General features: G+C 37.5%; 1 protein-coding gene across 5 annotated transcripts in view; it reads left to right on the top strand.

Moving 5' to 3' along the window:
• Positions 1-27056, top strand: part of PRKD1 (protein kinase D1) — a 361380-nt gene that overhangs the window by 315614 nt on the left and 18710 nt on the right. For all 5 annotated transcript variants that reach the window (XM_002824640.5, XM_063715550.1, XM_009249000.4 and 2 more), the window contains 3 exons: positions 22549-22710; positions 23246-23344; positions 24614-24881. In XM_002824640.5, the coding sequence (XP_002824686.3) occupies positions 22549-22710; positions 23246-23344; positions 24614-24881 (529 nt within the window). The remainder of the gene's footprint in view (positions 1-22548; positions 22711-23245; positions 23345-24613; positions 24882-27056) is intronic.

Genomic DNA, 27056 nt, shown 5'->3' with positions numbered 1-27056 from the left:
CTCGGAATTTCTAAAGATGATGTTTTTGTGTCTCTGGACAACTAATGTAGCACAGAGGACTCACAATCCTCTCTGCTTACATGGGGAAGAAAACAACCATGGATGTGAAGATACTAATTAATGGATTCATGTCTTAGTATCTGCTAATCAGTTACAAACAACTGGCAACATTGAGGTGCAGATGACATCTGAAACTCTAGTAAATGACATCTTTCCTAACCTGGCCCTTGCACTTCCAGTCTGCACGCACTGTGGTCTCCTGAAGAAAGATACTTTTGCAGGGAAGGAATCCAGAGTTTGCATGCATACAGGAGATATTTATGCTTCATTATAGGATTGGAGAAGAGAGCTTCATGGTTAACATGGTTACATCTTTCTATATTTTACTGCAATTGCAGAAAACTGACTAGATGTTGGGGTTCTAATTTTCTGTGTCTAGGCCTTTTAATTGGCTTTCCCCAAGTCTGTTAACACAGTATCAGCTACTGACTTGAGAGGTAGAAAAATAAAATACGGCCGGCTGCGGTGGCTCACGCCTGTAATCCTAGCATTTTGGTAGGCCGAGGAGGGAGGATCACCTGAGGTCAAGAGTTTGAGACCAGCCTGGCCAACATGGTGAAACCCCATCTCTACTAAAAATACAAAAATTAGCTGGGTATGGTGGCAGGATGCCTGTAGTCCCGGCTACTCTGGAGGCTGAGGTAGGAGAATCACTTGAACCTGGGAGGCGAGGTTGCAGTGAGCCAAGATCGTGCCATTGCCCTCCAGCCTGGGCAACAGAGTGAGACTCCTAAAAAAATAAATAAATAAAAATGGAAGGAAAGAAGGGAAGAACAGAAGGAAGGACGGAAAGGAAGGGAGAAAAATACACCTGAAGTATAAACTACTTCCCTATTCCTCTTCTAAAACAGAGGTCCCCAGTCCCCAGGCCGTGGACCTGTACCTGTACGTGGCCTGTTAGGAACTGGGCTGCACAACAGGAGGTGTGCGGTAGGCAAGAAAGCATTACCTTCTGAGTTCCGCCTCCTTGAGAACAGCAGCAGCATTAGATTGTCATAGGAGTGCAAACCCTATTGTGAACTGCACAAGAGAGGGATCTTCTGGTTGTGCACTCTTTATGAGAATTAAATGCCCACCCCCCTCCATGTTCCCATGGAAAAATTGTCTTCCACTAAACCTGTCCCTGTTGCCAAAAAAGGTTGGGGACCACAGCTCTAAAATATTAGATGCAGACAATTCAGATGCAATAAATATACATTTGGAAAATCTTCATCATAATAAGGTTTTCTAAAGAGTTTGGTGCGGTTGAAAGTCCAGTTCTGCTCCTGGACCACATGAAAAGGTCAGACATCTCTGATAGCCTGAAATCTCAAAACTTTCCATTACTTATAGTCAATCCCACTGCCCCTAACCATTCTTTGCCTCATTCATCAAACTAGTATTTATTGAGTACATATTATGAGCCAAGCACTGTTCTAGGTCCAGTAGATACAGCACAGACAAAGGCACACACCTCTTTGCTGTTATGGGTCTTTAAATTATATCACTCAGCTATGCTCAGTTATGCTGAGTTGGATATTTGCAACTTATTTATGTACTGAATTTTCAATCACATAACCTGTACAATGGGTCATGTCTAGGCTTGGTTTAATCATATACAGATACTAGGTTCAGTAGTTCATACTTTATTATAAAACTGCCAATTATTTTAAAATATGTTCATCAAGAATAGGAAACTAATCATGTCCCCCAAATGAAAATGAACCAAAAAAGAAAGAAGGAAAAGAAAGGAAAGGAAGAAAGAGAGGGAAAGAAATAAAGAGAGAAAGAGAGAGAGAGAAAGAAAGAAACCCTTTTGAAGTCCTTTTTACCATTGTCAGATATATTAGTCTCTCAGGAAAAATAGTAACTCAGTATCCTGAGACAGTGAAGTTAAGCTCACCTACTTTGAGTTCTTGCTCAAATATCACTCTCTGCAGATACATGAATACTACTCTAATACCCTATTTAAAATTGCAGTCCAAACCCCCTTCTCCATACTTCTCTTACTCTGATCTGTTTTGTTTTCTGTAGCAGTTATCACTTTCTAACCTACTATAGAATTGTATTTATTATATTTGTTGCAAGTTCCTCTCACCACTCTCAACCTTGGCCCTACCATTAGAATACACACTTCAGGGGGACAGTTACCATTGATTTGTTTACTAATGTATCCCCACTGCCAGAAATTGTTCCTGGCATATATTAGCTGCTAAATAAATTTTTGTTGAATTAATTAATTAAAGTTGTACAGAAACACCATCTTATATAAGGTGACATCCATAGTATCCAACCAGGTAGCAAAAGGCTGGTTAGTTAGTTAAAAAGGATTATGTGTGTTTGCTCTGCAAAAATCCTCATTGTGTCATTTTATATTTATTATTAAAACTAGAGCTAACCATCTTGAACCTGAAGAGACAAAATAGTAATGAGGATGGCAGTGGGGGTTGGCTTGCAACTCACTAACTCTCATCTGTTAAAAAAAGAAAAAGTACCGTGATTGAAGTCAATTGAATGGAGAGGAAGATTTTCTTTTACTAATCTTGAGAAATAAAATTCTATTCCTCTGCATATAAGAGTAATATCCAGAAGCATTTGGTATCTTCTACTTTGTGGTCCTCTAGCTTATAGAAGCTGGTGCCCTAGTAGGGCCTAACAAGTTTTGCCCTCCCCCTTCCTCCTCCTCATTCTCTGGAAGGGACCACGTGGGTTGAAATGCCAATGGGGCAAAATCCTCCTCGTTCAGCTCTGCTAGGTCCTCAGATCAAATTTTGACTTGTTTCTGTTCTTGGGAAAAAGCACCTGAGCTTATAGAAGACTTCAAAGTTGTGTAAAGAGGGAATGTGAGAAAAGGTACAGCTCTCCTTTTTTTTTTCCATTTCATTTTCTCTATATAACTTAGGTGAAGGCTTTCCAAGATCTGATTTAATCGTTAAAAAACTAAGCTCTTTAGATATTTTTGAATAATTGAAGTTAAGGCAAGTCTAAGTCTTATGGCATATCATTTATATCTCATACCATTTGGAATAGCTCTATTTTCATTATCTGTAAATACTTCATTATTATTATGTTTCAGATGGGTATTAATTAATGTAGATATTGGCCAGGTGTGCTGGCTCATGCCTGTAATGCCAGCACGTTGTGTGGCTGAGGCAGCCGGATCACCTGAGGTCAGGAGTTAGAGACCAGCCTGGCCAACACGGTGAAACCCCATCTCTACTAAAAATACAAAAATTAGCTGGGTGTGGTGGTGCACACCTGTAGTCCCAGCTACTCAGGAAGCTGAGGCAGGAGAATCACTTGAACCCTCCAGGAGGCAGAGGTTGCAGTGAGGCGAGATTGTACCACTGCACTCCAGCCTGGATGACAGAGTGAGACTCATCTCACAAAAAAAAAAAAAAAAAATTAATGTAGACAATAAGCTTATTTCATAAAATTTCCATCATCCCATGTATATTGTTTTTGAATTTTCTGTTATTCATGTCAAGATAAAAATAAAAGGATGTTTTGTGATTATTAAGGCTATCACAGAAAACTGACCTTCATAAGGACATGCAAATATATCTTCGAGCACCTAAAAGCTTTTTTTGTTTTTTGGGAGAAAGGGTCTTACTCTGTCACCTCATTGGAATGCAGTGGCATGATCACAGCTCACTGCAGCCTTAACCCAGGCTCAAGCAATCCTCCCACCTCAGCCTCTTGATTAGCTGGAACTACAGGCATGCCCCACCAAGCTTGGCTAATTTATTTTTATTTTTGGTAGAGACGGAGCCTCTCTATGTTACCCAGGCTGGCCTTGAACTTCTGAGCTTAAGTCATCCTCCCACCTCAGCCTCCCCAAATGCTGGGATTACAGGCATGAGACACTGCACCAGGCCAGTTAGAAGGTTAAAATCTAAAGCAAACAACACTAGTATGATATATTTAATATATTTTATAATTTAAATCAACAGACTTGTTCAGTCAAAACTAATTTTTATTTTCTAACTTTAGAATATCACAGTGCATATAAAGGTTAAGAAAAATATGTGTACATATAATTCTAATGGATTCACTAATATTTTTCTCCTTTTCTTGTATTGCAACTTTCCTTTATCAATAGAAGGAATAATAGTAGAGCTCCTATTTATAATACATGAAAGCATTTCGGAAGTTTAAAAGTACTGAATATAGAATACAGAATATAGAAAAAATGAATTTTATGGGTCATAAATTATTTTCCTGTATTTATCTCATAAAATTACCTCTACTTTTCTGGTTTATATTCTCTTCTCATCCAAGTCTGTTTTCATTTAAAAACAGAACAATGGCTGGGCACAGTACCTCACACCTATAATCCCAGCTCACACCTATAATCCCTCTCAAAATGGAAGGATCAGTTGAGGCCAGAAGTTAGAGACAAGCCTAGAGGTAACTCACAACTCACAATAGGAAAGATACAGAATCAACCTAAATAGTGAAAAATGGTAGACTGGATAAAGAACATGTTGTTCATAAACACCATGGAATACTATACAGCCGTAAAAAAGGGAGATCATGTCTTTGCAGCAACATGGATAGAGCTGGAGGCCATTTTCCTAGGCAAACTAACACAGGAACAGGAAACAAAACACTGCATGTTCTCACTTATAAGTGGGAACTAAACAGTGAGTACATGTGGACACAAAGAAGGGAACAATAGATACTAGGTCCTACTTGAGGGAGGAGTATGGGAAGAGGGTGAGGTTTGAAAAACTACCTGTTGAGTACTAATGCTTATTATCTGGATAATGAAACCAAGTGTATACCAAACCCCTACAACACTCAATTCAACTATATAACAAACCCTATGTAACATGTATCCCTGAACCTAAAAGAAAATATTTTAAAAAGGTGTGAAATATTCACATTAGCATTTTGGTACTCAAATTCAAGGGAAGAAAACAGATGCCCCTCTAGAACCTCCAGAAAGCCACACAGCCCTGCCAACCCTTTGCTTTTAGTCCAGTAAGACCCATGTTTGTTTTCTAATCCCCAGACTGTAAGGTAATAAATCCGTATTGTTTAATAAAAAATTAAGTCGGTGGGTAGTGTGCACCTGTAGTCTCAGCTACTTGGGTGGCTGAGGCAGGAGGATCACTTGAGCCTGGGAATTCAAGGCTGCAGTGAGCTATGATCACACAACTGCACTCCAGCCTGTGCAACAGAGTGAGACCCTGTCTCTTGGAAAAAAACCATAAACAATAACAACAAAACGTGGTCTTGATTTATCTAGGCTGCGTCTCATAGCTGTAGTCAAATCTCGCCCACACTTCAAATTTCTGCTCTGCTCCTCTTTCATTTCTTGTTTATAAATTCCCCTCTTGTCATTGGTTTCTACACCTTTCTTAAAGAAAATACATGGCAATACATGGCTTTTTTTTTTTTTTTTTTTGGCCATACTCTTGATTTCTAAGGCTCATTTGTTCCTTTTTAAATCTCTCTTCTCACTTCATCCCTGTACTTACAAGATCCAATTTTTCCTTCCTTGCCAGCTCCTCTATCTTCCTAAACTTCTCCCTCCATTTATCTAAAGGATTTACGCAGATTTGAAGCGCATTCCCAGAGTGAGGTCATCCATTTTGAGAGAGTCACCTGGCATCTCTTAGGCCATTCCTTAATACAGCTCTTGAAGTCCAGTCTTCCACAGGCACTTCAGTCTCACATTTCCATCCTTAGGACATCTCCACTTTGCTGTACTGCCCCCACCCGAAACCAATCAGCCTAAAGCCAAACACATAACCCTAATGTTTTTCCCCACAAGACACTCTCTCCCTTTGTGTATTTTGCTATCATTTTTCCAATTTCTTAGGCAAGAACTCTTCCTTCAATTAATGAAAATATTAAGTCATTCAACAGTACCTGTGAAGCCCTTCATTCCTTTATACAAAGTGATTTGCTGAGCCTTTGGGCTGTATAAACATGAATAAAACCCTTTAAGATGTTGATACTCTATTTGGGCAGTCAGATACAAGTAATTAGAAGGCAGAATCGCTGTGGAAGCACAGTGGAGGAAGTCATGGATTACCACAGATTCCAGAGCATTGGAATCAGGTAGAGCTTCGAAGAGAAGCCCGGCATTGGCAAAACCTGGGAAGATTCATAAGCTTTTCATAGCCAGAGAAATGGTGGAAAGGGCCCATTAGGCCGAGCAACCACCTCAGCAATATAAACAGTTTTTAAAAGCTGAGCAGCAAACTTTGGATTATTTTAAGAGTGATCTTCAAACATTTTTCTTCGTGTGCACTCAAAAATAATTCTGAAACTTTGTACCTCCTTGTGTATTTTTAAGTTGGTATCTAGAACTATTTTGTCAAAAATTGTTTTAATTTTTCTAGTGGATGGAAAATATTGGTATTTGACAATAAAGCTGTCATATCACTCCTTTAAATGTACCATTAGAATATAAATATTATAGACATTTGATACCCTTTATCAACTATTTTTTTAAATACATGAATAGGCTTTTCTTTAACAACGGTACATTTTGCAACATTCCTTGTTTTCCTTGAGCCTATTCCACTTTCCCCACAGAATTATATTTCAATGTAATGTGTTTTTATACTTTAAGGTCTTTTCTTGCTCTACCTTTCATAATTCTTTGCAATAAAAATATGTGTATATCGGCTGGGTATAGTGGCTCGGGCGTGTAATCCAAGCACTTTGGGAGGCCGAGGTGGGCAGACTGCCTGAGCTCAGGAGTTCAAGACCAGCCTGGGCAACATGGCAAAACCCTGTCTCTACTAAAAATACAAAAAAAAAAAGAAAAAAAAATTAGCTGGGCATGGTGCCGCATGCCTGTAGTCCCAGCTACACAGGCGGTTGGAGCACGAGAACCTTGGAGGCAGAGGTTGCAGTAAGCCGAGATCGTGCCAGTGGACTCCAGCCTGGGTGACAAAGTGAGACTCTGTCTCAAAAAAAAAAAGTATATGTGTATATTTTTAAATTTCTTGATGGCAACATTTTAAATGTTTAAAATATTCTCCATGACTAATTTATTATTATAACTATTGTCACTTATTACTTATATAACTATATAAATATTATTCAGTAAGATAAATATTCTGTAAATCTTTATGCTTGTATAACATAAAAATTAAAATATTACTGGAAATACATTATTTAATGAAATTGACTTAACTTTAGTTCATAAATTGGTGAGTGAATATTACTTATTACTCAAGTGAGACAGGGTTCACAAATAATTTTATTCCTTTTTTTTTTAAATGTAGGAGCTGAGTTGTAAGCAAAAAGAAAAACCTCAGTGATTTATATTTATCTTCAGAAGTTCATTTTAATTCTCCCTCTGTTTATAAATCCATTAAATCCTTCTTTATTATTGTTGAAAGCACGAATTAGAAAGTAAGTTGCAAAAGAATTGATTTCCAATTCATTGGAGTCATTCACTTCATACCAACACAGTATTTCAAATTTTCCCATTATTGTTCTCCCCATGGAAGAAAGTATTTTTCTCCCCATGGCAAAGCACCTTAGTAATATTTGGAATGTATGACATCCATGCCTTCCTTTTAGAAAATTGGAGAAAAATCATCATGAAAGCAAACTTGAGGATGGAAAATTTTCAGACCATAGGATATTCTTAGACAGATCTGTATTAGAAGAGTATGTGTGGACTCTTAGGATTCATTCATGCATTCATCCATTCAAAGTATAATTATTGAATGCCCAGCATGTACCACATAGTAGGGATACAAATGTAAACAAAATAGATTTTCTTAAAACCATCTCTGTGCTCACATATCTCATAAAAAATCTTTTTGCTCTCCAAGAGTATGCCTTCCTTAGATTGGAGACTGCTTTAGTGGGACAAAGCCTGCAATAAGACCAGGAAATGGTCTTACTGTGAGTTCATGGAGAACCTTTGATATGTTACCAAGTCAGTTGGATTTTATTGTGCCTGGGCGATGATGAATTATTGAAAAGTTTTCAAAAAGAAATTGTTATGATCAGATCAGCGTTTTGGGTTTATGTATTACACAGAAGAAAGTTTAAAGGCAAGAAAAATTTTTAAGTGGGGTGGGGCTGAACATGCCTTAGCATAATGCCTGGCCCCTGGAAGGCACTCAGTAAATATTTGTTGAATGAAATATGTAGCCACAGCTGAAGGAACCAGAGGATACAGATTTGCAGGGCATGGCAATAAGAGAATAAAGCATTTCTTACCATCATTCTTTTTTTGTCTAAAAAACATAGTAACTTGTCTTCATGGAACAAGATTAAATATATATCTTCTGGATGATCAGGAGTAAGTAGAGAGGAGATAATTATGACGGAAAACCAGAGAATAATATTGCTAAGTGTGCACGGGAAAATGAAAATTTTTGGAAACTGGAGACTTCTTTTTAAATCACAAAGAAATCAATTATTTCTTTAGAGGAAAATGTGCAAAATGTGGGTGCTTTCTCTTTCAGTGTGTATTGAGATGTTGGCTTGTATTTTTGTTGTTTCATCTAATATGTACTATATTTCTTCAAATATTTCTTTCCTTGCATTTTATTACATGAAGAATTTTTTTGTTTTGTTTTGTTTTGTTTTGAGACAGAGTCTCGCTCTGTCACCCAGGCTGGAGTGCAGTGGCGCAATCTCAGCTCACTGCAAGCTCCACCTCCCGGGTTCATGCCATTCTCCTGCCTCAGCCTCCCAAGTAGCTGGGACAGGCGCCTGCCACGACGCCCGGCTATTTTTTGTATTTTTAGTAGAGATGGGGTTTCACCTTGTTAGCCAGGATGGTCTCGATCTCCTGACCTTGTGATCCACCCGCCTAGGACTCCCAAAGTGCTGGGTTTACAGGCGTTAGCCACCGCACCCAGCCTACATGAAGAATTTTTATGAAACTGTTTCTATAGGCAAGACATGTTTTGGAGCTCTAAGGAAATCGTACTGTCTTTTGCATGTTCCAAAATAAAGTGTATAGGTTATGTATATATGTCTAAAATAGGGAAAACAACTATTATAAGAAAAAGAAAATTAATTTAGAAACTTTTCCAAATAGATATTCTGTCAGAAGTTAAATCATAGTGAAAAGTTAGTGTCAAAAGGCTAGGTTTCAGGTAAAAATTTTCCGTTTTTTAGTAAATCTCTTTCCACCCTGGTTTCCTTAACTGTGCATTAGAAATCATGCTGACTTGGTCTATTTCCTTTATAGGAGTGTTTTGGGGACTAAATTAACTCCTATATAAAGCATTTTAAAAATCATTATTTCCCAGCATTATTTTCAAAGAACACTAGTCTTTTAAGCCCCTTCATAGAAGAAGCGAAAACACATTTTTTCATCAAGGAAATTTGGAAAATGTTGTGTATGTACTGTATCCAGGTCACTCACATCTTAGAAGTAAACATAGCCTTTTACTTATTAACAATTCTGAGAAATCCCATAATTGAAAACTTGTTTAATTTTAAGAATATGTTAGATAAACTCATTTTGCCACAGAACCTTCTACAGATGTAAGGTATTACCGTTTGACTTTTTGCACATAATATTCTGTCATCTAAACTTGTCCAGTAGACCCTACATGCTCACTTTAGTTACCATTATCTGGTATATAATACATCTGAAGGATTATGTGTCTGCACACATTATTTAACATATCATGGAATGTTATGCTTTTTGGTGTGCTGACATCTAAATATAGAAGCTGTACTACAGTAATAGAATTTGTCAAAAATTACACTTAAAATCTAATGCCAAGCCTAGATTGGATTTTTGTGTTACTGTTTCCAGCCAGGTATATTAACAGGAAATAAAAAGTTTTCCATATGTGTCTTCATTTCCAGACATTTGATGCCAAGTAGAAGAAAAATCCAGATATTTGCTCCATTTTTCAATTTTTATAAACAAACAGCTTCTATAGATTCCAGTGGTTTTTTTTTTTTGGTAATAATTCACACTTTTAACATTCTCTTTCTCCTAAATACAAACCCAATAATGGTATGAACAGAAGGGGGTCATACTTGAAGAACGGAATGTTTGTTAACACTGATTTTTTAGAAATGTATTGGTTAGTCATTAATTTTCTGTTTTTGTAGCCTTTTTTTGCTGGTTCTCCAACATTATACTCTTTTAACCTTGGTTGGGAGTTAGAAGGTGGGTACTGGGATGCATGTATACAAGATCTCTGCTATGTGAGTCTTTCTCGAGTTCTCACTACCCCCACCCCCTAAAATTACAGTATGGAATTCAAACATATACAAGCATTAATGCCAATGATTCCCCAGTGTATGAGCCCAGATGATGGGCTTACAGCATCTAGATTTCATTGAGGTTTTATTGTTTGTTTTATTTAAAGAGATGACAGTATTATTTCTCCATATCCACATCAATACTTGATATTGTATATATGTTAAGTAAAAATAAACAACAAGAAAATGCAGAAAAGTAAGCCAGGTGCCGTGCCTCATGCCTGTAATCCCAGCACTTTGGGAGGCTGAGGTGGGGGGATCGCTTACCCAGGCATTTGAGATCAGCCTGGGTAACATGGCAAAACCCCATCTCTACAAAAGATACAAAAATTAGCCAGGCGTGGTAGTGTATGCATAGTCCCAGCTACTTGGCGGGCTGAGGCAAGAGGACTGCTTGAGCTGGAGAGGTTGAGGCTGCAATCAGCCCTGGTTGTGCCACTACATACCAGCCTGGATGAGAGAATGAGACCTTGTCTCAAATTTAAAAAAAAAAAAAGACAGAAATGAGTTTATAAAGCCAAAATTGGTGTTATAAAAAGGACGAGATAATTTTATCCATGAATTTCTGTAAATCTCCAAAAAATATAAACTGTCAACATTGGTTGCTTTTGATGAAGAGAGACTGGCTGGCTGAAGGACAGAGGGGGCAGGGAGACTTTTTAATGTATATTTATAGTAACTTTTGAGTCCTGAATCATATGAATACATGTACAACCATATTTAAAAATAAAATTGTATTTATAAAAAAAGATATTTTTAAAAGACTTTATTTTTAGAGCAATTTTAATGTCGCAGCAAAATTAAGAGGAAGATACAGTGATTTCCCATATATACCTTGCCCCCACGCATGTATACCTTCCCCGCCATGAATATCCCCCACCACAGTGATACACTTGTTACAGTAGATGAACCCACCTTAACACATCATAATTACCTAAAGTCCATAGTTTACATTCATGTTTTACTCCTGATGTTGAATATTCCATGGGTTTGGACAAATGTATAATTACATGTATACATCATATAGTATCATACAGAGTACTTTCCTTGCCTTAAAAATCCTCTGTGCTTCACATATTCAACCATCCTTTGGCCCAATCCCTGTCAGCCACTGATCTTTCTGTTGTCAGCATAGTTTTCTCTTTTTGTCTTTTCCAGAATGTCACATAGCTGGAATCACATAGTATGTGGCCTTTTCAGGTTGCTTTCTTTCACTTAGTAATATACATTTAAGTTTCCCCCATGTTTTTTCATGATTCAACAGTTCAGTTCTTTTTAGCACTGAATAATATTCCCTGGATGTACCACAGTTTGTTCATTCACCTACTGAAAGACATCTTGGTTGCTTGCAAGTTTTGGCAATTATGAATAAAGCTGTTATAAGTATCTCTGCAGGTTTCTGTGTGAATGTAAGTTTTAAACTTCTTTGGGTAAATACCCAGAAGTATCATAGTATATTAAGTATATGTTTGGTTTTGTAGGAAACTACTAAATTGTCTCCCAAAGTTGCTGTACCATTTTATATTCCCACCAGCAATGAATTAAAGTTCTCGTTACTCCACATCTTTGTCAGCATTTGGCCTTGTCGGAGTTCCGGATTTTGGCAATTCTAATAGGTGTGTAATGGTATCTTACTGGTATTTTATTTTGCATTTCCCTGATGACATCTGATGTTGAGCAACTTTTCATGTACTTATTTTCCATCTGTATAGCTTCTTTGCTGAGGGAGTCTGTTAAGGTTTTTGGCCCATTTTTTAATCTGGCTGTTTGTTTTCTTGTTGTGTTTTAGTAGTTCTTTGTATATTTTAGATAATAGTTCTATATCACAAAGACATTTGTGTCTTTTGCAAATATTTTCTGCCAGTCTGTGGCTTTTTTTCCCATTTTCATGATAGGTTTTGTTTTTAAAATTTTCCATTCATCTTTTCTGAAGGATGCCTGGTGATGGGTAGAAAATGTCAAATATTTTTATACTATTTCTATGTGGAAAAGTCAAAAAAGGCTAGAAAAAAATGAAAGATGATGAGAGAGTATTTATAAGTTGCTTTCTGCATACTCCTCTCACCCCTCTACATTTAGCTACTTCTCCTTTTATAGGGAAGAGAGAGGACTCATTATATTTATCATGTGTCTGCAGCAATCCTGGATCTAAATCTAGATTGAATCATTTCTAGAATGTATGAAAAGAAGAATGACTGCGAGGTGTGTGGATAGGTTTTTGAATATACATGGTTGTTGGCCGGGCATGGTGGCTTATGCCTATAATTTCAGCACTTTGGGAGGCTGAGGCAGACAGATCACTTGAGGCCAGGAGTTTGAGACCAGCCTGGGTAACATAGTGAAACCCTGTCTCTACTAAAAATACAAAACAAACAAACAAAAAAAAAATAGCTGGGCGTGGTGGTGCTCGCCTGTAGTCCCAGCTACTTGGCAGGCTGAAGTGGAAGAATTCCTTGAGCCTGGGAGGCAGAGGTTGCAGTGAGTGGAGATCACAACACTAGACTCCAGCCTGGCTGACAGAGCAAGACTCTGTCTCAAAAAATTAAAAAAATATATATATGTATGTATATATATGTGCGTGTGTGTGCGCACACACACACACAAATAGATTAGTCCTCAAGTGATTTCTTTTGCTATGCAAACATTGAATTGATCCTCACCTCTCCCCAACACTTGGGGCCAATTTTACTTAATAGAATGCACAAGACTACAGCTAATTTATGGTGAAAAAATTGTAATCATACATTGTGCATTATAAGCCAGCCACCTCAAAGTTGACTCCCTTTCTTGATATGACGGCACAATATATCTGTTGTCATTAGCAGTTAATGGAGATGCTTCAACTTACTATTTTTTCTACAAAATTTTGAACTATATTAAACCAGGATAAATCTCTGCTAATTAGTGGCACAACAAAAGTATAATTATACGCTAGTTCCAATGGATGGTATGAGCAAACAGTTCTTAATAGGAATGATCTGAGAATTTCTGAATTCTCGGAGTCCAGTGAGTTATATTTGATCATGACCTCGTAGATATAACGGTCAACCAGTGACACCTGTTCACAAGAGGGTAGATTGTTCTATTTGGTCTTGTTGAAGTCATGTCATGTGCATTTATTCCTCTGACAGTACATATTAACATAATTTGTTCTAAGTTAATATCAGTGTGAATTTCTAAAATATTGTAGATGAAAATTTTCAAAACATGGTACCCCCAAAAGATGATGAAGAATGAGCCTGTTTTAATTGTAAACTTTTTGCCAACTGAAGATGAAATGGGGGCATGTTCATAGGCAATAACCAAATGATCTCTGTTCTCACTTTAGACCAGGAGAACTTCCATGTGATACAACATACAGCCTTTCCCTTAATTGACCTTAGAGTAGAAGCACCTCTGTCATCACTGAGGTCTGAAAACACAGCAAGGTACCCAATGATGGAAAATAATTATGTTATTATAGTAAAACATCTTCATAAGTAAGTTATATAGTATCCTGAAAATACCTTAGGGTTGGCAACAAGAAAAAGGGGAGAAAAGTAAGCATCCTTGAGAAAAATGTATAATTTGGGCTTCATTTTTTTAATTCTCTGAGAAAAAGCAGCCCACCTTTCCCATTCCCTTTCATTCATCTTTCCCTTATATATCAGCATAAGAATAAAATAAAAGACTTTTATGTTAATATAAAATATTAATGAACTATAATGGTAATATGTAAGTTGGGCAAGATTTTAATACCCGAAAGCTTATTTTTCATTCACTAAATGAGGATAAAGTATGAGTATTATTATTTTTATTGGTATCCTTTTGTTCTTTAATTTGTATTATTTGAAATGATTACAATTTCCAATAAAATATGAAGCCTTATACGTCTTCACAAATAAAGATACTGTCTTCCATTTGAAGATACATCAAAAGAAAAAAAGCAAGATGTGAAAAAGTAGATGCATCCAGATTGGCAAAATGGATGCATCCAGATTGGCAGATACATGGATGTCTTTATAGCGTTCACTTTACTTTTGAGTATATTTGAATATGTTCATTTATAAATAATATAACTAATAAATAAATCTTGTTACAGTTGTTTGTGAACTTTTCCCTCAGTTTCAAAGAACAAAGACTTCATATTCCTGCCCTAGTATTGAGGAATGTGTTAGGCAGACCAAATAGTGGAGTCTTTGTATGGTGTGGTAGGCAGAATGCCCCCACACACACCCCCGCCATGTTAAAGATGTCTGCACCCTAATCTCTGGCCCCAGTAAATATGTTACCTTAGGTGGCAAAAGGAACTTTACAGGTATAATTAAAGTTGCAGACCTTAAAATAGGAAGAGTTGTTTGGATTATTCAGGTGTGCTCAATCTAATGCCATGAGCCCCTAAAAGCAGAGTACCTTCTCCCGCTGGAGGCAGAAGAGGTGAAGTAGTCACAAAGATTCAAAGTGTGAGAAGGACTCCACACGCAGTAGCTGGTTAGATGTGGGGAGCAACAACATGAGGAATTCAGGCAGCTTCAAGGAGCTGAGAGAGACGCTTGGCGCACAGCCAGCAAGGAAACGGGGACCTCACCCCTGCAGCCCAGATAACTGGATTCTGTCAACAACCTGAGTGAGCTTGCAAGCGGTTCTCCCTCAGAGCCTCCAGATAAGAGAGCAGCTTGCCAACAACTTGATTTCTGTCTATGAAACCCAGACCAGAGAAAACAGCTGAGCTCACCAGACTTCTGACCTACAGAACTGTGAGATAATAAATTTGTTGTTTAAAAACACACACACACAGTAAGGGGAAAGACGGGGATTGACTAACTAGAAGGTGCAAGTCTGTGGCAGTTCATACTTAATCTGATAGAGCCTCCGTTGGGTGAAAGGCTAAAGGAAGTTTTCTTCTCTGTGGCTTACTGTAAACTTTCAGTTATCAAACTAAAGGGGGACATTGGGCCCAAATCATTTTTAAATGCCATAAAATTTACCCAGTAGTAATAACTAACCCATACTGTGTGCCAGGCACAATTCCAAGTATTTTGTTACATTAAATAATGAGACCTGACTGTGTTATGAGTTGACACATTATTATCATCCTATTTTACATAAGATTTGGAAGGACCTCACAGAGTTTAGATAACTCACCTGAAGGCAGAAGCTGGGAAGAGGCAGAGCTGGAATTCAAACTCAGGCCACCTGTCTTCAGAGAACTTGCTCCTGAAATTAAGCTCTAGGTTTCCAGGCTTTCCTTGTAGTCATACCTGTTCTAGGTTAAGTAAAAAAATAAGAGGAGTTGAAAGACCTTTTCTAAGTAAGAAGTAAAAGAGGTACAGTGATCATTATCATCCGAATAACCCATGTTCAATTCTTTATTCTCATCCTCAGGACAATGATGGAATCATAGTAAGGTTTTCACAATGTAAAGGAGGGTTGGCATGGAGGGAAAGGAATATCCTGACTGTGCTGCTACTTTGCTTATCTCTTGCTGATAACTGTTTCCTGGTGGCTTTTGAGAATGATCGGAATCTAAAGTATCTCCTTATTAAGAGCTAGATATTAAATAAATATAAGTCTCCTAGAGAGTAGGAAAATCATGTTTCTTCCTATCAAAGATGTTGAAATCTTTACAAAAACACTGATCAAAACTGGTAGATTTTGAGGGGGTTGTACCTAAGAAGTGAAAGAGACTGTCTTTATCATATCCTTGGTCCACAGAGAAATCATTGCAATTCATCAGTAGTGGCATCTCTGAGAATCACATCCATATTATTAGTATTTATCAAAAAAGTCATTACTGGCCAGGTGTGGTGGCTCATGCCTGTAATCCCAGCACTTTGGGAGGCCGAGGCCGGCAAATCACTTGAGGTCAGGAGTTTGTGACCAGCCTGGCTAACATGGTAAAACCCCATTTCCACGAAAAATACAAAAATTAGCCAGGCGTGGTGGCGGGCACCTGTAATCCCAGCTACTTGGGAGACTGAAGCAGAATAATCGCTTGAACCCGGGAGGGTGAGGCTGTAGTGAACTGAGGCTGCACCACTGCACTCCAGCCTCAGCAAGAGAGTGAGAATCTATCTCCAAAAAAAGTAAAAGAAAAAAAAAAGTCATTACTTATGATCATATTTGTCATCAGACTCCTGAAATTTCCTACTAACAGATTTAAGAGAACTCAATTAAAAAGCCATGTGCTGTATTTTTTTCTGAAGAGAGGCTGTCGCTATATATCATATTTGATGCAAAATGTACTGTCACTAAATATGTCGAACATGTACTAGCATATCTAAAAGCCATGGAGATCTTAAAGAATATTATTCACTTAATGAAAAGTAAGGAGAAGTAGAGACTCTTCATCTTTCAATCAAATTTAGCAAATGTGTTGAATAGTACATATCGGACACTAGACTTACATTGACTGGGAATACAAAATGATAAATTATAGCTCTTATGGAGCTTGTAGTCTTGTAAATAAGACAAATAGGTTCACCAATAGCCAAATATGATAGGATAAGTGTTATGAAAGGGGATTATAGCAAAGACTCTGAGAGTAAAGAGACATCCAAGACAGACTGGGAGAGTCAATGAAAGCTACCTGACAGCTGAATATTCATACCAGATAAATGTTCGTGTTCAGGCTGAAGGGTAGTATGTATGAAAACATAGAAAGCAGAGAGTGTGGCTTGTTATAAAAATGGTTTTAGGGTGGCAAAAAGGGTGGATATTTGGGTGAAGAGAAGAAGCTGGAGAAATACTTAACCAGACAGAGAAAAAGGAGCTGATTTGGAAGGGTTTCATATGCCTTACTAAGGGTAGGCACCCTATTCAGAAGTTGGTGGTGATTCATTTGTGGGCTTGAAGCAAGATGGTAGCATCAGAATCACCTTTGGGAAGATCACAGTGGCAGTCTTTTGAAGAATGGATTGGAGAAGAAGACCTAAGGCAAGATCAGTTGGGATGCTGTGGTGGATCCCTATAAAAGAGATGAGGGCTCAAACCAAGGCAGCAGGGGTGAGGATGAAGGTAAGGGGTCAGTGTGAGAGATGAAGGAGGTGGGCTCTATTAGTTTTAGAGACCAGTGGATTGTTGGAAGTGAAAGAGAAGTTAGCATTTAGGATGAGCTCAAGGTTTCTGACCTAGGTGATTCGCCATTCACCAGGCGAAGAAATACTAGAAAAATAAGTTTGGGTGGAGAGACACTGATGTCATTGTTGGACCTTTTCCATTTAAATGAACATACCCCAAAGACAACTGAATATAAGATTGTGGAATTTAGGAGATCTTATCATATCAATTTGGGTATTATCTTTAACAAGTACTTTTATAATTGTCTGTTCTCTGCAAGATGACTTTTTATTCTCTATCAGATAAGTATAGTCTGTTTCCCTTTAATAAGGCATTTAAGGATTGTGATTTCTAAGACCTTGACATGAAGCATAAATTATAAGAGACAGGAATTAGGAAATGGATAAGAAGGTGTGCTCTTCTCTCGACCCTGGCAAACTGGCAGGAATGAGAGTCAACAAGGCCACTGCTGCAGTACTGTACCTCATGCCCCCCACCCATTCCATTGTGTGATGGAATATTCTTCCTTCTGATTTGCATACCATTTAGAATTTAGATCCTAGGCTCACCACTTTTATATTTAGTTTTTCTATCTCGTTATGAACTAAATCAGTTTGTTCTTTGACAGAAAATTAGTCAGAAGTCCCCATATTAAGACTGCACTGCTCCTAAAGACCTATTGCAAAGATAGGTTGAATCTAATTCTTCTCTTTCCTACCTCTCATATGTTTGAGTAGAATAATCCTAAAGGTAGAAGGTGGAAACTACATATATGGAATAAATTATAAACTCTAGATTTACAATAAAGCAACAATGTTAGACTTAAAGAATATTAGTACTTAGATACCAATATTAAAGAATATCCTTTAACACAAATCAAAAAATGTAAATGAGAATTACATAAAAACAAAAAAATTAGAATTAGCCAATTCTTTATTTTCTTGAGATATTACTTTTATAAAAGCTTTTGCTTCTAGTGACTAATTTCCATTGATTATATACACATTTTCTAGGCAACTTGGGTCAGGAGAGTTTTTGTCTTGATCTACAAATGATATTTCCTCCCAGGCATCCAAACAACTTATATTCACCCCGTGGATATGTCATCAATCTGTTATGTGTGAATGGACACTATTTTTTCCTGTACTTGGCCAAATGTTTCATTTCCTGAAAATTAAATTACTTAAATGCAACAAACAGATGGCCAGAGTCCTGTAGTAGCTTGCTCTGCCATGAAATTTATCTGCATTTCTGTGGAAAGCTGAGAAGTTGGGCAAAAATCTTTTTGCACACTATTATGCCATAATTGATGTTGTGGTCTTCTTGCCATTTTAAAATTATTAATAATTCTGTTACTTTGGACATTAGGAGGAAATGGTTTAAAGGCTATTTCATATTTTATATGAAAAATTAAAACTGTTCATGAAAGGTCACATGGACCACCTTGGTTGAACTTATCTTAAAGTTGTACTTAAGGTATTAAAAAAATAATAATTACACATGAAAATGGAGAAATAATAGCTAGAACTTTTTTCTTATTTCCAGTCTTCTAATATATTCTCTAGGCTAATGACATATTCTTATCAGTGCAGTATAAGAAGTTTGACTAAATAAGGCATGATCTATGTAGTCTGTTTTATTTTCTTTTGTTACTATCAAATATAAAACAAGTTTGGTCATTTGTTTCAATGCAAGAAAAAATACAGTTCGTAAGTAAGTATCTATGATGGCCTTGTCTCAACCATATACAATAAATGTTAAAATAAACTTGTTGTATATCAACTATTCAGATAAAGCAAAATCACTTCGCTACTGAGAAGATTTTTCAGCTGTCATTCAATATGTACTTTGGGAAAACTGTAAAGTATAAATATGCTCATAAAAGAGCAAGGGCCAAGTGACATGAATTTAAACTTTTCTAAGACTTCTTTTTATCAGTTGTGTATACTTAGCCTTGAGTCTGATGCTTTCATTGAACATGTGTTTTTAAAAATTTATATATCTAACCACATTCAAAGCCCTTTATTGGGAAATAAAAAAATGTTCCCTTATCCTTTACATCAAGGTGCTATTAGAGAACATTTGTAGAGCTCTTCAGAGCTGACAGTGAACATGGCACAAAATAGTTGACAATGAACACTGTCATTAATCTGTCCCTTACTTTTGACTTAGAACATTCTGTGAATACCCCATTTCTGTAAATAAACATGTATTAAAGTTCTACCCTCTGTACAAGGGCACCTCAGGTCATGTTGTGGAGTAGGAAAAAGGAATAAATTGAGTGAAGGACTTTAGTACCTCTAAGAACTCATGTACTGGCCAGGTGCAGTGGCTCATGCCTGTAATCCCAGCACTTTGGGAGGCCAAGGTGGGCGGATCACCTCAAGTCAGGAGTTAGACACCAGCCTGACCAACATGGAGAAAACCCCATCTCTACAAAAAATACAAAATTAGTGAGGCGTGGTGGTGCATGCCTGTAATCCCAGCTACCCGGGAGGCTGAGGCAGGAGAATCGCTTGGACCTGGGAGGCAGAGGTTGTGGTGAGCCGAGATTTGCCGTTGCACTCCAACCTGGGCAGTAAGAGTGAAACTCTGTCAAAAAGAAAAAAAAAAAAGGAATATAGGTAGAGGCACATAAGGATTCACATCATTCAGATCATTTAGGTAGGAGGACTCCTCAGTCATTGCATCTCTCCCCTCTTCTCCAACTTTCAGAACCTAAGATCAGCAGAAGCAGCAGGCTGTGCAGCTCCAATACCACTCCCGTGATCCCTGCCCTCCCTGGGCCCCCGAGGTCACTCTCCCTTAACCTTATCTCTTCTTCCTACTAGTTTTTCCTCTGCCTACACACAGAGGACACCTACCCTTCCTGTCTACTTCTGTTGCTCTGCTCCTTTCTGATTCATTGCTTCTGCTTCTCGCCCATACTGCAAAGCTTAGCCATTTAAGGAAGCCAGACTCCCCAGAACACTGCTTAAGTGCTTACAGTTATATTAAATAGAAAAATAAAAGAATCAATGAAGATGCTCAAAGAGGAACGTGTACTTTGCACATATCATAGTGGACTTGTCCTAGGAGAATCAGAACTCTAGCAGAACTCATGTAATCCTTAAAGCTCATGCTATGATTATTGATTAAAAGAGAACAGCTGAGACCTTTGACACTTCAGAGGCCAGTGGTCTGTGCAGTCAGTCTGGCTTCTCTAAGAGGGAAAGGCATGTAAGGAAAAGGAAATGAGACAGCCTGGGACACAAGTTCAAGTATGAACAATGCTATCACATGTTCCATAGTGCCTATCAAACAAGTGTATATGGTCATATTAGTCTCCTCCTTAGCATCTGGCCCTCCCATAATACTCAAAGCCATCTGGCTATCTGCTCTTATTTGCAAGTAATCAGGAAAAGTAAAGTAAGAGGGTTGATAATATGAGCTTTGTGAACCCCAGCTATCTCCATGTGCTTCAGCTCTGACCAGGAGAGAGCAACTCGGGAAGTGAGGTCTATCCAAAGTTGCCAGAATTGACCAGTTAACAGTGCAAGGGTTTGAAGAACAATGACTCTAGCCCTTTAGAGGTTAAAGGCTATTGGGTAGATGTGTAGGCATCTGCTCAGATCACATTCATAATAAACTTGCAATTCCATGACTCCATTATGCTGTATGATTTGACCCCAAGGCATCAGAATCAAAGAGACCCATCGGATGCCTGAGGCAGAGATCAAAACAGGCAAAGTAGAAAAAGGACTCTCTAAGAAACGGGTTATCATCATCGGAGCTACTGCTAGCCATAGCCTGGTTCTATATCCAGTTGATGCCAGGCTTTCCTTGCAAATGGGTAGCGAGAGGACAACTACAACAATGTAGACTCACCCACAACCCCTTCTGCTGCTCACCACCCAGCATCCATCTGTGAGGTTTCTGAACAGTGAGCCATTTCAGGTTTTAAATTTCATTTTACATACAATTTTATCACTGAGATTTTTTTTCTAAAATAAAGAAGCATTTAATTTTTTTTCTCTCTTCAGCTGTTAGCACATTTAAGTTAGTTCCTGCTTTTTTTGTTTAGGTGGTTTTTGTTCATGATGATTTTTCTTCTCTTGCTCATTGGGATATAAGTGGAATATATAATTTTTTTTGATGTTAGGATTTGTTGTTGTGCAGAGAAAGAAGATAAAGGTCAAATGATCAAAGGCATTTGTTGATGACCCAGAAGAACATTCAGATTTAAGCATTATTACAAGAGATCATCTAATGCTAAGCGTAATTTTACTTGACACATGTGGCAATTAATGTGTCAAGCAAAATGCTGCTTACCGTTACTAGTCATCACTTTATTGTGGAAATATAGTAGTCCCTTGGTATCTGCATGGGATTTGTTCCAGAACCACTGCCCCAGATATCAAAATCCACGCATACTTACATCCCACATTTGGCTCTGCAGAACTTCCCTGTAGGAAAAGTTGGTCCTCCTTATCCTCAGGTTTTTGGATCCTGTGACCACTGTATTTTCAATACTCACTTGGTTGTGGATGCAGAACCCACAGATACGGAGGGCCAACTATACTTATCAAAAAATGTCCACATGTAAGTGGACCCACGCAGTTCAAATTTGTGTTTCTCAAGGATTTGCTATATTTATTGCGTGCTTAAAAACCAAGCAGGTAGGATGATATCGTAGACAAAGCACAGGCTCGCTTTTTTTTTTTTTTTTTTTTTTTTTTTGCTGTTTTTATGATCTTCACTTAGTATAAGAGTTTCTGTCAAAAACTGCAGCCTCCAGTACCAGTAGCAAAGCATTTCTAAAAGGTTTTGACTAAGGTACTTAATCAGTGCATGGCCCGATGCACTACATGTATAAATTTCATCTTTACTACATTAGATTTCTACCAATTGTATAGAAATAGCCCAGAATGCTTAGTTAGGACAATATGTTTAATATTGGGGATGATCCTAAGAAAGTATAGATTTCTCAATATGGTATTCTAATTAAAACCTAATTAGCAATTCACTGTGCTAGAACTTGGATTTTTTTCACATAGAAATAATTTCACTATGCATAGAAAGTAAAGATGTATTTTTTGGAGACATTAGAATTTCAAAAATATAAGGCAGCACATGTGGAATGTAGAGGTGTTAAAAATCTTAAGTGTGGGTTTCTCTATAGCTCTAAGCTTGAACAGTTTTGTATAATCAGCGAGCTTGCCAAACAGTATCAAAAAACTCATTTTCTTCAAGTGCTTTATTTATCTTTAATAGAACCTTCATCACCCTGGTGTTGTAAATTTGGAGTGTATGTTTGAGACGCCTGAAAGAGTGTTTGTTGTTATGGAAAAACTCCATGGAGACATGCTGGAAATGATCTTGTCAAGTGAAAAGGGCAGGTTGCCAGAGCACATAACGAAGTTTTTAATTACTCAGGTAAGAAATCAATTAGAGACAGAAAAAAATACAATATTTAATATCAAATGTTATCACTGTTTAACTACAGCTTTCTAGCCTTGTTGTTTAGTCCCTACTTCCAGTCTAAACTACACTAGAAAAGGTTGTAGTGGCTTTATTGTATTATGTGATTTATATCTATATTAATCAGAGTCCACAGTGTACCACATTAGTAACATGATTGCAGGTCCATGTATTCAAACTTTTCATGAAATTTTAAAATGTACATTGGTTTAGTTTTGGTTCTTTGAGAATATTTAAGAATGGGTATCCCTGTTAGATATAGGTCTTTTATCTACATCTGTCTTGGCTGCTGTATGAATACCATGATATGGTAATTTTTTCATTGAAATTTCTTTAGAAACCTATGTTAATCTAGCTCATTTCAGTGTCTTTAGCATAAAGAAGTTTGAATGTCCATTGTCGGTTTTTTTCTTGATCTTTTACTGGTAGAAGACATTTTGAAATTAATAAACTGGAATGAAATTATTTTGGTGATTTTTCTTCTTTACAGATACTCGTGGCTTTGCGGCACCTTCATTTTAAAAATATCGTTCACTGTGACCTCAAACCAGAAAATGTGTTGCTAGCATCAGCTGATCCTTTTCCTCAGGCAAGTATAAAAGCCTCTCTCAGCAAAAAGGCAGTTGGCGGCATTGCTGGCTTCCATGTAGCATCTTGTCACCTTCCATTTTTCCCTTAAAACATTTGTTTCAAGTGTTTTCTATTCATTTTTATTCATTTGTTACCTTCTTCTACCTTTGGGACTATGGCCTTGTTACTCTGGCCTTTTGGTGAAGCCTGCCTTAAGTATACACAAAAGTGCCTTCTCATTCTGCCTTTTGGCTTTTCCGGAAGTGGCCTGAGAGTGACAACACTTGAGAGTCCCAGAGATGTTACCCGCTCACTAATGGGCAAGATATTAAACGTCACTGTTGTTCTCAAGGACAGGGCAAAACTTTTTTCCTTTCCTCAACTTAGAGAGTGGGAAACCAGCTATCTCCGCAGGGAATTATAGGTCTGAAGTGACTTGACTGATGTGACTGTCCTGCCTTGCTTCCCTAAAACCTTCCGGTCCTGCCTATATATGTGCCAGTGCAGAGCTAATTTTGAGGATTATTGTGGATGACATGACACATCTCTGTACTTATCCTTCATCTTCTACTCATAAGCCCTTGAGTGAAGGTCATCACTTCCCAGATTTGCATAATGCTTTCCTGCCTTGTATACAATATTACCCACTTCTGAGTACACTTATCTTCATATTTGTCTCTCGGTTTTTGGAGGAGGAAGACTTTTTATTTTTTCATTTATTATTTTATTTTTGAGTTTAGTTTAGCTTAGTTTAGTTTAGTTTAGTTTAGTTAAGACAGAGCACTCTGTTGCCCCAGGCTGGAGTGGAATGGTGCAGTCCCAGCTCACTGCAACCTCTGCCTCCCAGGCTCAATCAATCCTCTCACCTCAGCCTCTCGAATAGCTGGGACTATAGCCGCACACCACTACGCTGGGCTAATTTTTTAATTTTTTGTAGAGGTGGGGGACTCACTATGTTGCCTAGACTGGTCTTGAACTCCTGTCCTCAAGCAATCCTCCTGCCTCAGCCTCCCAAAATGTTAGAATTACAGGCAAGAGCCACTGCACCCTGCCAAGGGAGACTGTTTAGATGATATTTTTATGAATGAAAACATACTTTTGTATCACTACATAAACCGCTGTCTTCAAATACCTAAAATGGAAAATAGCTATTACTTTAAGAAATCCACATCGTTTAATGTAAAGGTAAAGTATTTAAAATATTATGGTTGTATCTGGTGAATCTGAACTAAGACACACAGACACACAATTGCGAACAGAGTATTTCTGCAAATCCTTTCATCAACAGGTGAAACTTTGTGATTTTGGTTTTGCCCGGATCATTGGAGAGAAGTCTTTCCGGAGGTCAGTGGTGGGTACCCCAGCTTACCTGGCTCCTGAGGTCCTAAGGAACAAGGGCTACAATCGCTCTCTAGACATGTGGTCTGTTGGGGTCATCATCTATGTAAGCCTAAGCGGCACATTCCCATTTAATGAAGATGAAGACATACACGACCAAATTCAGAATGCAGCTTTCATGTATCCACCAAATCCCTGGAAGGAAATCTCTCATGAAGGTAATATCTTCCGTTCAAAAATGATAATAATCTAATCCTTATTTGTTTATGTTATTAATTTAAATTAATTTAATTGTAAATCATTAACTTGATAAATGCTCATTGTAAAGTGCCCACCAGAGTGGAGACACAAAGACACGAATTAATTTGGGTGGGACACATACACATAACAGAAATTGGGTTATATATATTAAGAAGTAAGTGAACAACCAGAGAGAATGTATTTTGGTACATTTCATTAGAACTTATAAATATTTATACCTTAATATAATAGTAATAATGAATTATTAGTAAGGGCTTACTTATATGTACCTAGTTCTGTGTTAAAAACTTTTAAACTATTATCAACACAAGAATGTTATGACATTGATATTTTAATGATCATATTACATATATTAGTATACCAAGTTCTTTGTCTACTGGTTTTCTTTGTGTGGCATTAAAATATGTATAACATTTTACTTGGCCATTCCCCTGGAATTTTTAGGTTATTTCTCTATGTTTAGTATTAGAACATCCTGATGTATCATTCCTATATATATCTCTGATGATTTCTTTAGAATAGATTACCCTGACAGTGTTGCATTGTTTAGAGTTATATTCTTAATAAATATTTCCTTCCTCTTAAAGGACAAAAGATTGTTTAAAAGAAATTGCAGGGGCTGACAGGGCAGAGAAAGTGACTCATTCAGTACTTCGGAAAGGGGTTCCTCCTTTAACATACATTGGAGTGTATTTAATTCTCATAAAAATTCTATAAGATAGGTGTTACTATGATGGCTATATTTCAAGTGTGGATCACGAGGTCAGAGGTTCGAGACCAGCTTGGCCAATATGGTGAAACCCCATCTCTACTAAAAAATACAAAAATTAGCTGAGCGTGGTGGCATGCGCCTGTAGTCCCAGCTACTCAGGAGGCTGAGGCAGGAGAAGCGCTTGAACCCGGGAGGTGCAGGTTGCAATGAGCCGAGATCGTACCACCGCACTCCAGCCTGGGCAACAGAGTGAGACTCCATCTCAAAAAAAAGAAGTGACACCACTGGTCAAAATACAAAGCTAGTAAGTAGCAGGGGCACAATTCTTACCCGGGTAGTCCGAACATACTTTTTTTCAGTACTAGCCCTACGTCTTTTCTAGTTTACAGGCAATATCTAGTTCTAGGTTCATTCTGTTTGTTCGGATGTTCACCATGTAAAAAGGCTAGTACATTTGTAAACATCTCTTATGTGATGCCTGTTATGGCATATGTTGGTATAGAAATGAGAAAACAATGTACAAACTGCTTAGGAGAAATTAAGTTATTAGACTGCTATTGGTATTAAATGCCAAGAGCGATCCATTATCAGAGCTTTAAGTTACTATTAGCAACAACCTTTAACATCCTCTAATTAGTTGTAAATCATAGGTAGATGGATATATCTTAAAGGAACCTGTGGCCTACAAAAGAGCTATCATGTGTGCCAAAGGAATAATTAAATATTTTTCATAATTCACAAAGATGAAAAGTAAAGTGTAATTATGTTTCTTTCCCAGGAGACAGAGAAAATTATCAAATAACCTTGTGACCAGTACCCTTGTTAGGAAACATTACATCTAAATAGAGCTAACCATTATGCTTGATATTACTCATCTAGAAATCCAGTAAAATAACTTGATCCTGTTATCAGAATGCAAATCCAGAATACCACTGAAGCCAGTCAGACACTTTCCTTTTACACAGGAATTGGGCATGAGGAAACAACCTTCATGTCTTTAAATCCTTTTTCTTGGAGTAGTGGAACAAATGATGCCCCTGTCTCTGCTTTCGTGAAAATTTGACTTGCTATGTAACTATAGCCTATTAAGACAAAACCTATTCATGCCAGAAATGAATAGTTATAAATTATGAACTTTTAATTATCACTAGTAATAGACACCGGAGGACTAGATATCAAAGGCTCAGGAAACACTTGTTGGGAAATCACAATATACGTACACAGTAGGTAATACAAAAGTAGAGGACAGAACATCAGATGTGCTTCAAAGAACTTGAATGTTAGTTGGGGAGACAAGTTATGTGATGTTGGATAAAATGATAATATATTTCCTTGAATCGTTACCTAGGTGGATAATCAGGGCCTCCAAGTTCAGGGGAAGGAGAATCACTTGGACTTTACCAGTTAGGACTCCACTTTC

This window comes from Pongo abelii, chromosome 15 (genome assembly GCF_028885655.2).
Source record: "Pongo abelii isolate AG06213 chromosome 15, NHGRI_mPonAbe1-v2.0_pri, whole genome shotgun sequence".
Lineage (NCBI taxonomy): Eukaryota > Metazoa > Chordata > Mammalia > Primates > Hominidae > Pongo > Pongo abelii.
This window is presented reverse-complemented; position numbering and strand designations above follow the sequence as displayed.